This window comes from Taudactylus pleione, unplaced genomic scaffold (genome assembly GCF_031769625.1).
Source record: "Taudactylus pleione unplaced genomic scaffold, aTauple2 ptg000019l, whole genome shotgun sequence".
In the NCBI taxonomy this organism is placed as follows: Eukaryota; Metazoa; Chordata; class Amphibia; order Anura; family Myobatrachidae; genus Taudactylus; species Taudactylus pleione.
Window position 1 is genome coordinate 686,521 of NW_028284421.1, and position 14,924 is coordinate 701,444.

Sequence of the window (14,924 nt, forward strand, 5' to 3'; positions counted from 1 at the left end):
CTACTTTTGAAAAAGCATTTAAGGGAAATTGTGAAAGCAACACCTATGAGCGTGGCATTAAAGTGACCATGTACTGCTACAACTGAGAGACATGTCATAAAAGTGACTTGCATCCTAATGTAAATGAGCCCCAAAGCAGTTAGTAAGATCTACCGTATATGTTGATGAAAACACACTGATACTTTTCAGGGCTTGCTCATGTATTGTGTATTACAAGGGGTTCCATATAAGTGGCCACAAGAAACCTTCTATGAAAATGCATGTAGCCATAGGGATTATTGTGCCTTATAACCAATGCAGGGAAGTGGCACGCATTATACCATTTGAATGTATGTCTCGGATTTTTTTTTCCCCCCAAGTATATAACAGCTACATAATGGGGTAAGGTGCAACCAGGGAGATTGCTAGACTCTTCATGGAGATTGATACTATTTCAGGGAGTTTCCCTGACAATCGGAGAGAGTTGGCAAGTATGTATTAAATATGGGAATTAAACACCAGTCTAAAATGTGTTTGTGCATTGGTAGCTCTTTTAAATAAGCCGTCTTCTAGCTGTGAACTTTGGGTACCTTGTTAATTAGTCATGCATACAAAGTACTGTCATAGAGAGAGAAAATAGAGTTCAGGAATGTAGACATTTATTGAATTGCATAAGCTTTATATAGAGAGTTTAAACATTATTGTCAAATGACGATGACAGCATGTGTCCTGCAATTGGTACTTTAAATTTATTGGTTCTTTAATAGGCAATACCTGCTGTCTCCCATAAAAGACAGCACTAATAGATTCCCTCAGAACTGTATCTACAGATGTGTACATATACATCTACCCTCCGTGCGCTACAATTCACATTACACATAATGCGTGAGCGCCGTGTGACTCTGTAACGCAAATCATTTTTTCGTGTGACTTTTTCCCTTAAAGTGCATCTCATTCACATAGTGGTGGGAACAGGAGCCACATGCAGCTTATGCTGATTACAATGATATGCGGCATGACTATATTCTGTGTGCTATTGAGGCTGTATCTGCTTGCGAAATGATACATTACACTGTCAGCAGCCAAGACATTAATGTAGCATTGCCTCGTTTTAACCTACAGTAAATGCTTTGTTTTATATAAATAGGGCCAGTAAGTTTACCACTTACCTTCATTTAGAAAAAACTGTAAATGTCATTTTGAAGGTCTTTGTTTACCATAGTTTAAGTATTCAGTAAAAATAGGTAATTTCTTCTAAGTGCCCAAAGAGGCTTAAATGGCAGTCAGTACTCTATATGGTTGTTGCCATTGTCTCACCAGATTAAATAAAACTGCCTTATGGACCAATTAGTTCTTGCTATTAACAGCTCATTTCCTGTATAAGTGCATAGTAGAAAATGGCCTGACCTTTTTTTTTTTATTTTAAAAATTGATTCATAGCTTTCTTACCAGAGCTTCTATCTCCAGTTATTTTTGGTAGGGGCTGTACCTAGGGGTGTGCAAGTGGTGCTGCCACCCTGAGTGCAGGGCACTGTGGGCGGCACAGTCGTTGACCCGCGGTCCCTGCATCTGGCTAGCAGGGTGCTAGTGTCACAGGTGCAGTGCTGCTGGAGCTTTCTTGGACGCTCCAGACATGCACCCTCAGCCATCCTGAGGATACTCTTGCAGTGCTGCTGTTCTTCCCGTCGCTGGCAGCCCTGCCCAATTGGCATGACGTCATGCCGAGGGGGCGTGGCCAGCACAGGGCACTGTAAAGCCCTGTTTTGGCTCTGCTTGGTAGAATACTTTATTGGAGTGATTGATCCATTAAATTTGTGCAATTTCCATTTATGGGATTAAGGGAGAATTTTCATCTGCACGGTTAAACTGGCAGCTGCTTTGTAGAGTCTCTGTTTCCTTTTTGTCCTTAAATAGAGCATGTTGAATATTTTAGACTTTATTTCTTTCAACCTTGCTGACTATGTAACTATATGTAATGTAAGAATTGACCACTCTGCAGAAATAAATCTATGAACAAGTCTCTGCGGACCCTATATTCTGCGCTGCTTTCTCACCACACCACCCATGTCCAGTGATTTTCTCACTATTGGACATGGGTGGTGTGGTCCTGAGGAACGTCTTACAACAGTACCAAAGCATTAACATTTTTTGGTGTCACCATGTGGTAAATGAATAATTGTGTCCTTATGCCAAATTTGATGAGTGCCCGCTCTATTAACTTTCATGCATCATCTACTTAATAAGTGTTTTCAATTCCTTTTCATTTAAAATTTAAATTTTGGTGTACATTTTGCCCTTTAACTCCTCCTTCTCCAATGTATTATTCATTCTGTTGAAATATTAAAAAAGAATTAGCTGTGGGCAATTAACAGCTCATGTCTCTTATAACTACACACTATAGATAAACTTGCGGCTGTGATAACACTGAACTGCTGCAGAGAAAGATAACAAAACCTTTTACCTCTTATTTGTATAGATAATCATATAGTGTTGCTGCTTTTACTTTATAAATCTGGTGATATGCAGATTATTTTTCTACAAGATTTATGTCTGTTAACATTTACTTTGTTGTACTTCATATGAGCTTAATTACTGTGCTGTTTGCCATGGTTTGGGAGGTACTTTTATAAGACCCTTTAGTCTAATTATTTCCACTTTTTACATTGTGTCAGGAAGGATCCGGGCAATGGTGGAGATTATATTCTGAAGTCATCACAAATGGAGATGAAATTTGTGGTATCAAATCACCAACTCTCCATGAGATATTATTGGATCTTTTCTTTGCAGTTCCGTTTGGTAAGTAAAACACTACATTGTGTAAGAGGTATTCTCTACATTTCCAAGTGTAAAGTGAGCTAATCTGCAGAATGCCATCTATGATTCCCAAGACTAAACAAAAAATGAGAAAAGCTGGTACAAGGCCAACAGACATTACATTTCCAAATAATTATATTTCCTTGTTTACGTTTAAATGGAATTTAAAGTGTTTTGGCAAAACTTGACCTTAGTCATAAATTACATGGCAATTTTGGAATTTGGAATTGTGAAATTCAGTTTTCATCCTAATAGAATTTAAATGATAAAATCTGTAAAATGTCTACTATTACTTATTGAACACAATCAGACTCTGGATATTCAAAGGCTACAGAGGTATATGTATGTAAAATCTAGAAATACATTTCTGATATTTTATGCTCAGAGCTTTGCATTACAACAGGCTGTTTTTGAAGAGCTAGAAAGTTCTGATGATACAATCTCCGCTTTTGCTTCCTTACATGCAGTAGCTGAATGTCATTGTGCGCTGTATTTATAAATTGGCATTTTGTGGAATTTATAATCTAATAGGGGCATTTATGTTTTTCATGATGTGCCTCTGTGGTGTTTCTCATTAGTCTTCACCAGAGGCGTAGGAGCTAGGGTGCAGAGGAGGCAGTTGCCCTCCCCCATGATTTCTGTTGGGTGGGCAAAGACTGTGTTTTGCCCCCCCATGAACTTTTACACAAAAGCAATTGGGGATGAACGAAATGAATATGGGGAATAAGCGACTGAATATGGGGAATAAGCGATAACCGCTTTATTTGAACTCTCCAACTGTTGGCTTTTCTGTTTACCAAACATGAAACTCTCCATGTTTGTTCAGCGTACATTTTCTTCTTGCCAACACTTTTTTTTCTCTCTTTCTTAGAAGCCCCACTAATTTTGCTATCACAATTTACAGTAAGCATAAGCAGACACACGAGACCGGGACACTGCACTTCCCATTTACTGTTTTTGTAAATTGTATGGCAATGGAACAGAGAGAGCGAATGGTTGCAGCCTGTGAACGGTTTAAAACGTTAGCAGCAGTCTCATGGTTACCACATTATAGCACATACCAGACATTATAGCACATACCATAACCAGTGAGGCAGTGACTATAGTTTTAAAAATACTCCCAGTCTAAGAGATTAGGCTGTCAATGAATTAAAAACTAGGTTAATGACTATAAAAAAAATTTAATTTTTAAGATGAACAATTGACTTTATCTATCTTTCTAACAGCTATTGTACTAATTGGTAGTTAATATTAACAATGAAACTGGGGTTGGCCAACCCCAGAAACACTGATGAAAATTAACATAGGTTTGGGAGTTTGGACTTTGTATATCTACAGTCACTGTTACAACTGTTGTAAAACGAGATACTGAACACGAGAAAAAGGGGCTCCAGGCCCTATAGTAGTCCCTGGCCTTTTGCCCTCCCCATGAAACTTTTCATTCCTATGCCCCTGGTCCTCACACCACATAAAAATGTGCAGGAAAATTAGTGAAGATTCCTTACAGTAACAAGTGGTAATATGCACAGCTGGCTACTGCATCAGCACATCGTGGAGAATTTATTTCTCCCCTGATAATAGGTCTGCTATAAATGGTCAAATCATTCTGCTGTGTGGTTTGGTTGATTTACACGGGTGTAGTAGGTATTACCCCCGGGCGCAGGGCCGGCGGTTCAAATCCCGACAGCGGCAGCCCGGGAAGGGTGAAAATCACGATCGTCCCTAAGGTAAGTATCGCTAACCTAATTTCCTCCCCCAACCCTCCCTTAGGGGTGCTTCACCCTAACCCCCCTTGCCCACAGCCTAAACCTAACTCTCCCGGGGGGGGACAAATGAAGAGATCCCGGCAGCGGCAGCCCGACAGTGCTGGAAATCTCGATCGTCCGTAGGTGAGTACTTACTAACCTATCCCCCCTAACCCTCCTTAGGGGTGCCTAACCCTAACCTCCCCCCTGTGCCTAAACCTAACCCCCCCTTCCCCGCTGCCTAAACCTAAGTCCCCCGGGGTGTGCCTAACCCTAACCCCCCCTTCCCCTAGCCTGAACCTAACCCTCCCGGGGGGGTGCCTAACCCTAACTCCCCCCGGGAGCCCTAAACCTAACCCCCCCGCACGACTGCCCGCTCCCGACTTACCTTCGTTCGGTATGCAGGGCGTCGGTCTTCTGGCGTCTGGTTAATGACAGGCGTTGAAAACGCCTGTCATTAGTACCACGCCGGGATTAGAATGTCTGGAAACCGGCGGTAGGCATTTAGACCGTCGGCTTCCAAACTACATCCTGATTTACACCTGATAATACTACAGTTAACACAAGCAAAACATGTGGTAAATATTTTTGCAATTGCTTTGAAAATTTTGCTAATGTCTAACAAGTGGTTTTATCCCCATCACCAAGATAGCCGTTATTGGGCATGAACAAATAGTTATTACAATACAATCTATTGATTATGCTTAAAACTCAAAGTATCTCTGTGTGTAAAGGTCCTGCAAAGATTGTTCTCAAATGTTTTAATCAATGGACCATGCTCGTAAATGGCCTCTTGAGTGAATTACAAAGACCATTAATAGACATGTAAATATAGTAACAGAAAGTGAAATTATACTTCTAAATATAATACAGGTTAACTATACAAAAATCAGAGGGGGGAAATGAAATGTTTTTTTTTTCATACATTCAGTATGGCGTTCTGTTACAATTAGAACACCATTTTTTTTTTATTGTAATAATTGCTACTTTATGTCCCCTTTTAGGCCCCATGGCATTGGGGCATTGTGATGCTTTTCCATTATTATTTTTTACACAGTTACTCCCTTGTGTCATTGGTAACTTTACCATTGTCGAAACAATGACAAAATCTTTCTTTTCTTCTCATATATCTATTTTTTGTAACTCTTCAATGAAATGTTTAGAAGAAAAATAAATAATGGAAAATGTTAATTGAATAAAGGTGGTGGTTCACTATAGTGGCAATGGGGAGAACATTGATTGAACATTGATGTGACTTTTTTACTGTTCTCCTCTAATAAATGACCTCACTAAATAAAACCATTCTTGTTTTCACTCTCTCATATCCTTTTCTCTTTTTGCTGGTAATGGGTAATTACTGTGTACTGCTCCTTTACTCTAGTCGCGCCTACTATTTAACTTAAATAAGCGGCAAACACTGGAGGCATGGGCAGCATCAGTTTAGGAAATTGACAGTATACCTGTTGCTGAGCAGTCCAACAACATATAAAAACTGGAATGGAATACTTGTGGATATTGTGTAGTCCTTATTCTAGCACCCTGCACCTATCATAACCTGTGTAGTTCCTCATTCCTGCCTGGGGTGTCACTCTCTGCTCTGGTGCTTCTAGCACACTCTGGTCTTTGTATATCAGAAGTTTGTTGCATCAGCTGAGTGTGCTAGAAGCACCAGAGCAGAGAGCAATACCCCAGGCAGGAAAGAGGAACTGCACGGGGTGTGAAGGGTGCAGGGTGCTAGAATGAATACTATTGTCATATATGGTGCATTGAAAAATATAGCTATGTACACTATCAAATAAAGTAGACTGCTATTCTATTTCTTGTCAACTTTGTTCAAGTAGCTAATCAAATTCTAAGCAGAAATTTGTCTGGAGATCAGAATTTGGTAATTATATGAAGATTAGCTGTGCAGCAGATGTGTAGGATCCTGCCTTGTGTTCTTTGCTGCTTTCTGGCAGTTTGTTTCTGCAGGCACACAGTGGCCATGGTGCAGAGTTGGCCATAATATGTATCAGACAAAAATAGCATATCTACACCTATATATTGGGCCATGCTAATCTTCATACAGGATTTAATGTGTGTAAAGCATGTTGACATACTATTAAGTGCTGAACACATAGGTTCTTCATGGAAAAAAAAACCGCTACCAGCATTAGTTTATGCCAGGCTGGGCTGGCATCACTATACGAGAGAAACCCACAACACAAGGTTCTCCTGTCCTAATGACAACTGTGTTCAGTGTGGGGCTGAATTCCCTAGTGGAACCAAGCCAAAACCTCACATCCCACCCCCACAAAGAAAAAAAGACCGCTCTATGGCCATTAGATAAATATCTAATGGCTGGTAGAGCATACTGGCACCTGAAACCTATCTTGACATCAACAGATTCATCTGGAAACTCACCCTTAAAAAATACTTTCTGTCCCAACAAATCCACCACAGAGCCACCCCCTGACAAGTACAAACACGCGTCACTAAAACCACTTTCTTACCCAGCCATCTAAAAGGACATCTCATACACACCTTTGAACACTTACTAACAGAGGACATGAACAAACTTGACACCCGGACCAAACAGCACCCCAATTTAACAAATGGTGAATGCAGCGCACTCCAAGAACTCAGAAACGACAATAACAATTATCAAACCAGCAGACAAGGGATGAGGGATAGTACTCTTTGACAAGACAGACTACATTGTGGAATCCGCACGTATACTACAAGACAAAAACACATACGCAATAATCAACACAGACCCCACACAGAAATTCAATAAGGAACTCAAACGCATACTACTGAACGGACTAGACATAGGTATCCTGAACAAACGCGAGTACAGTTTCGTATACAACACAAACCCTGTCATCCCAGTCTTCTACTACCTACCGAAAATACACAAAGACATTACCAACCCACCAGGCAGACCAATCATCTCCGGCATCAACCCCATATTAAGCAATCTGTCACAATACATCGACCACTACCTCCAACCATACATTAGACGCCAACGCTCACATATCCAAGACCCCACTCACGCCCTCAAAATCCTCAACAACATCACTTAGGGTGATGACCACTGGCTGGTAACTAGCGACGTCACTTCACTATACACCATCATCGACCACAGACAAGGACTCGATAGCATCAAAGAACACCTCAATCAAGACGACACACTGGATAAAGACCAATTGACTTTCCTCCTACAAGGTATTGAATACATCCTCACACACAACTATTTCTGGTTCAATGGGGACTTCTTCCTGCAGAGGACTGGCACCTCAACGGGGACCAAGTTCGCGCCCAGTTATTCCAACCTTGTCATGAGTAGCTGGGAGGACTCCCACATATGGACGGGGCATGACTGGGCTGAGAACTTGGTCCTCTGGATGAGATATATTGATGACGTCCTCTGCATTTGGAAAGGTCTCCTTGACACACTGCTCGACTTCATCAAATACATAAATAACAATGATAGAAATCTCTTTTTCACCACACAATACAGCCAAACCTCATTAAACTTCCTCGACCTGGAAATTTTCATTGACAACCAACAGATACACACCAGAGCCTATCAGAAACCCATAGATGTCAATAGCTACATTCTATCTACCAGTGGTCATCACCCCACATGGCTCGACAACATTCCAACAGGACAATTAAAATGGATCAGACGCAACTGCACGAGACTCACGGATTACAAGGAACAAGCTGACACCCTTAAACAGCAATTCATTGACAAAGCGTACAAACCTGACAAGTTAGAACTCACCCTCGCCCAGATAGGAAAAGATGAAAGACAATCACTACTAGACTACAAACCACGAACACTAGACACACACAACAGCATCCCTTTCATCACACAATACAGCACTCACGCAAACAGCATCAAACACATCTTCAACAAACACTGGCACCTGCTACTACAGGACGAACAACTGGCAGACATCCTTCCCACCAGACCAAAAGTCATCTACAAAAAAGCACCCAACATACACAGAAAACTGGTACAGAACCACATCCCACCCCCACAACAAACACAGAGCACCATTGACAAAACCAAACTCACAGCGGGTTTCTTCCATTGCGGAACCTGCACAATCCTAAAATACCCCAGCACCATCCCCACCATGTCATTCACCTCATCACAAACAGGAGAGACCTACAAAATAAAGGAACACATCACATGCAACACTCCCAACATCATTTATCTGATAAAATGCCCCTGTAAACAACAGTACATAGGTAGAACCACAAGACCACTCAAAACAAGGATAGCTGAACACCTCAGGAACATCACCAAAAAATCAGACACCCATAGCATATCCATACACTTCCAAGAACACCACCAAAGCAACACCCAAGGCATCCGTTTCACAGACATCAAACACATCACAAAACACTGGAGAGGTGGTGACCACATCAAAATCCTCAACAAAGAGGAACTTCGGTGGATCTTTACACCAAGGACACTGACACCCAGAGGACTCAATATCGACAACGAGGTCAAATCAGTTATCAGCAAATAGACCCACCCCATGTTACCAACATGCAGATGGACACCACCTACCACTGCCATGCCACAAACCCCACATCCCTGCCCATGAGGCACACACAGTACGCACCCCACCACACAAACAGAAGCACCAACCCACTACTTAGGCTGCCCACCACCCACAACCCCCCCCACCATTACATACCAGGACCCCACCATGGCACGCACCCTGCCTAAACACCAACACCACACCAGTAGCCCCACTCCACCGTACTTAACACCCCCACATCCACACCACAATCCTGTGTACATGTCCCATCCTCTGCAACCTACACCTCATCCTCCCAGCCCACCTAGGTCCCGTTAGACACCGCCTCCCCCAGGAACCCCCCCACAACCCCATCCACATATTAGCCCCCCTCACCCCACCAAGAAACCCCCCCCACACAGACTTTGTATCCTGCCGCCCACATCAACAGCCCAACAGCCATTGTCGCTGAGAATGAGGGACACACACAGCATGCGGCCCCACCACACAACGACATCCCCCACACAACACACCACGTATCCATCGCCCCATACCCCAACCATTTCCACGGACTTATGATGTCAGCACTACTCACCACTACACCCCCCTCCTCAAATACCTCTCCTCCCCCATGCCCATACACTGTACCGCGAGTCGCCACATACACCCCTGTCCTGTAAGCACCTCAGTCAGCGTTACAAAGCATGCCCGCACGGTTGCCATGACAACCGACACCCTCACCTACAGGAGCCATCACATCACAGACAGCTGTGTAACCACAGCCCCCAATTACAGTAATCACAGACAGCTGTGTAACCACAGCCCCTTATTACAGTAATCACAGACAGCTGTGTAACCACAGCCCCTTATTAAAGTAATCAAAGATAACTGTGTAACCATGGCCCCTAATTACAGCAATCAGACAGCTGTGTAAACACAGCCCCTCCCACATGTCACAGCCTATCAACCGATCCGCAGCACACATCACCAGAGGCAGCCCAAACCCCCCCCATGCCTCACTACACAGCGAGTTCAGCAACCTATCCCCACACAGACCCACCTCCCTGTCCACCATTGGCTGCCCACATCACATGACCACCACTAGGCACAGGATTTAAACCCCATACCTGCAACACCATTCTCCTTACCTCCTTAAAAAAGGCAGAACCCCTGCCGAAATGCGTTGGAGACCCCATATGTCCACATTCCAGGCCCATGGCCTACTCCCACCGAAGCTCCTCATCCCCACAGGGACCTCCAGTTCACCTCAACCATCCCATTTGCATCGCCCCCGCACTTGCTGCTGCAAGCACCTCCACCCTAACCATACATACCACAGATCATCACACATCAAGCCCATCCCAGGCAGTCCATCTACCTGCCAGAAGGGTGACCCACACCGCACCCCCAGCTCTCACAGGGGGACCCACCAACCCAACCAAAGTGACCCGGCACCAGTGGCAGCTCCCACAAGCAACTCAGCCCCACTGCTGCATTCACAACCACCAGCACCAACCGGCCGCTGACCACTGCAAAATAGAAGATCCTCTAGAACAACAGCTACTCATCTTTACCACCGCAGCCGCTTCAATCAGTCAACAAGGAACTGCAGCAACGCAACACCCCTATGGCCTACTGACCTCAGACTTTACCTACCGGTAGGTACAAGACTTGGAGACTTTTGATTCATACGTGGAATGCCGCCAGGTGTACTACACCCACCCACCACACCATACCCCTCTCACTCTCCCCCCCTCACCCACCGAGACTACCAAGACTGTCGACCATAGTATCCAGCAGGGATAACGTGCCGGTCTATTGAACCGCACGGAAAGGAGCCCCCTGAAAGGGTCGACCCGCCTCCCCAGTCTCTCTTCCCCCCCCCCCCCCCCACCTCTCTCACCCACCACCACAACCACCTTGTTGCCCGGGACTATATAGGAGAAGCACTGTGACTACTCCAATAAAACCATTTACTCCCACCTTGTGTCCGCCTCTGTCATTCCATTGGTCCGCCCCTCCCCACTCATTCACACCACACACACTAGCAACCACATATACAGTCCAACACTCCCCCATCATCATTGCACCCACAGGGCGAGCGCACCTTCCGTACCCCACCGTCTCTACGCTGGCACCTGTGTTAACTACAAGCGCCAGCATACTCTAGCATCCATGTGTAATAGCGACAGACACAGGTGCATGGTCAGAAGTGATAATGTAGTAAAGCTCAGCTTCACAGATACAGATGTGTCCATGCACATCTATTCTCAGTGCGCTACAAGTCGCGTTACACATACTGTGTGACTCGGTAGCGCTGATGGTCTTTCATGCAACTTTTCCTTTCAAATGAGTCTTATTCACACAGATATGTGAATAGGACGCATAAGCAGTTTATGTAGATTAAAATGATATGCAGCATGCCTACATTCTGGACCTCATTCAGTCGGTCGTTGCGGCCGCACGGTCGTAAGGGAAAAGGGGCCGGAAATGCAAATGATGCACTCCCAAGTTGCGTCCTTAAGATCGGATCGTTAGCTGGCCGACCAAGGGGAGGATGCGGCCGTAAGACAAAAAATACGCCCCCTTCTTGTACGTATTACACGTCATCTCCGGCCATATAAGGATTAGTCTAGACCATCGGTAACCATCGGAACTGGTCGTAGAGCTTAAGGTTGACCATACCCTCTCTTAAGCACTACGATCAGGTCAGTGTACAAACCACCCATGTCACGTGTGCCATGACACTACTTTGTTAATTATGCACTCCCATAAAACGCCGTTCGCATAATTAGGCATGCCTGCGTTCGGATCTCCACTCCCCCGTTTTCAAGCACCTTCCCCTGTTACCACCCACAAACGCCTCATTCTGTCACTCAAACTACCGACCTGGCTGTGTCCAAGGAGAGTGAAATTTCTGATCGTAGCAGCTAGTTTGCGCACGTGCATTGTGAACTTTATGCATGCGCAGTTTAGCGAACATCGGTGGCGTACGACCGTGCGGCTGCAACGACCGACTCTGAATGAGGTCCTCTGTGTGCAACTGCATATGTATGCGAAACAATACTTTACAGTGACAGCGGCTGTGACACTGTAATGTAGAATTTTGCATGCAGATACTGTAAACTTGTATTTGCACACAGAATATGGGCATGTCGCATATCATTTTAATCAACAGAAACTGCTTGTCTGTCCTACTATTTGCATTGCTGTGCGAATAAGACTCATCTGAAGGGAAAAAGTCTCTCGAAAAGACTCTTGGCGCTACCAAGTCACGCCATGGCCCGGCTAGAAGGACTGTTTAACGCGCAAGGAAGCTAGGTATGTTACACCAGCACATTGGCCACCAGAATATTGTCAAAGCTGGAAATGAGCAATGAGCCACTGAACAGAAAGATGATTTTATGCGAGAGATGTAGGGGAGACAAAGGGTCAGCGATGCAGAGTATTGCAGACAGGTCTGCCATTACAAATTGTGGGGCCCAGGACTGTCAAATTAGGCAGGGATATATATAGTGTGTGTGTGTGTGTGTGTATATATATATATATATATATATATATATATATATATATATATATATATATATATATATATATATATACACACATTTTAGTATTAGAGGTGTATCTAATCTATATTAAAGTAATTAATACACTATCTGGTTTTTTAAATGTACCCCTCAGTCCCCCCTCCCCTGTACTTACTTCTCCTCATAGGGATTACAGGTGCCACTGCGATTGCTGCTTCTGCTCTCCCGGCTCCACTCCGGAGTTCATACAATGACAGACGCCGCGTTGTCCTCCTACCTGCACAACCGCCCTTTCATCTGGTCAGGGTCGCAGCCGGCTGCTACTGTATGTGATGGTGGCCCGCAGCCAGTAAAAGCAGCAGGGCACAGAAGAGGAGCGCCGCTGATGCTAATCAGTGCTCCGCTCGGCTGCTCAGTAGGAACAGGTGACAGTGGAGGAGATGCCCCCTTTGAGGTAGGGGGCAGTGTGGGTGGTTGGAGCAGGGGGCGCTGTAGGAGTGAGCGGTCCCCCCCCCTTTCTGCAGAGTGTCCGGGCCTGGGACTGCATTACCAGCAGTCCCCCCCCCCTGGTGGCGGCCCTGATTGCAGATGGTTGTGTATGTAAGTCCATGACAGCAAGTTAAATCTGGTTGCCATGGGCTGTTTTTCTAAAAGAAGATCAGCAACAGTATTAAGGTCACCAACAACAGTAGGGTTCCTATCCATCCTGCCTGCCAATCTCTGAGAAGGTCATCAAAGAACACAGAGGGCTGTGATGGGGACATATATGTTCACCAAAGTATACAGTACTTATTAGATACCCAGATCTAGAATAAGGAAATTGTCCTCCGGGTCAAGCACTTTCTACCCCAGAGAGTATTGAAGATCCTTATTGAAAAGATTAGCTACTCCTCTAGATTTAGATCTACATTGGGCAGAAGCACAGTTCCAATCCAATTAGCTGAATCCAATTTCCAGAATGCCACTCTCTCTCTCAAGCCAATGTGATTCCTACTAAAACACAATATCTGGATGTAACTGTTTAAGATGATTAACCACTTCCTATAATATTGCCTAGTGGATGTGTCCCTTTAGTCCTTTCTCTGTAGCCGATCGCGCTACAAGCGTGCACACGGATCGCGTCATAGCAGCAGTGTATGCTATGGTGTGCACTGCGATTGCCCCATGCAATCCTATGGAGTCTCGGGTGCAAATGCAGTACTCGTATCTGCTCGCGGGCACAGTCCTCACGCCATGCGTAGTGCGATTTGCTGTATCAGTCATAGTGAGGGACGAGGGAGAAATTGTTTATCCATTCACTCACATCTCCAGCTTTGCTGGGTAGAGCAAAGCAAATATACATATCATGGAGAAAACTGCAAACTTCAGAAAAAGGTTTGCGCTTTTGAGAAACTAGGACCAAGAAGTCTTGGAATATAAAATAGAGAGATCCCCTGTTTTCAAAGGAGAGGACTTGTGAAAGGCAAACACAATTTTATCCTTTGTATGGAAATGTAAGAATTTTGCAATGACCGGTTTGGGTCTATTAGCATCACCTGGTCTCTGTCCCTAACCTATGGGCTTTTTCTATGTGGGGAACTTCTATACAACTGTGGGTAGACAGGAGGAGGGGATCTGCACCCCAATGTAGAATAATAATAAAAAAAAATAATGCAAGATACCTAAACAATAAATAGGCAGTCACGGGACAATCAGATTCAATGAAACTACTGGAAGCTGCAGGAGGTGTCAATGGAACCGCAAGATGCAGAGTCTACAGAAAAAAACCTTTTGTAGCCACAGGGGAGGCAGAAAAGCTTCAGCAGACCCAGCAGTTACAGCTATCTGTACAGGTTTCTTCTCCAGACAGCAAGATGAAGCAGCCAACTGACAACTGCACAATAGGGTTAACTGTGAGTGCAGATGGAAGGGCACAGTGTAACTGCTGATGTGACAGCCAGACAAGACCCCCAACAAGACCAACTGCAACCTTCAAAGCACAGAGTGATGCCTCTCAAACTCTGGTGATTGGCACTGGCAAGATCTGTAGTCGATAGGGCAACTCCAAGCAAGCTTGAGGTAGCAGGGTAGGTCATTCATGTTCCTGGTGGGAGAATGGTCCTAGTTAGGTCAACGGCCCCACAAGCAGGAAGCCTTCCCATCACCGATGCAAGGTTGGAGCCGATCTCTGGGGAGAGATCTTAGGGCTGTCCCACCACCACTCAAGTACACTGTCGGGCACAGCAAGCCGTCTTGAGATAGTCTATGGTAAAGTTGAGTCTGAAGCAGATTTTGGTGAGGAGAAAGTCAGGTAGGTGAGAAAGGTAATTGTGGAGCGAGATTAAAACACGGCCATC

General features: G+C 44.6%; 1 protein-coding gene across 1 annotated transcript in view; it reads left to right on the forward strand.

Moving 5' to 3' along the window:
- The window catches only part of LOC148540276 (protein unc-13 homolog B-like), a 146,727-nt gene that overhangs the window by 21,740 nt on the left and 110,063 nt on the right, over window positions 1-14,924 (forward strand). The window contains exon 6 of the mRNA XM_088444847.1: window positions 2,652-2,775. Coding sequence (XP_088300973.1) covers window positions 2,652-2,775 — 124 coding nt within the window. The remainder of the gene's footprint in view (window positions 1-2,651; window positions 2,776-14,924) is intronic.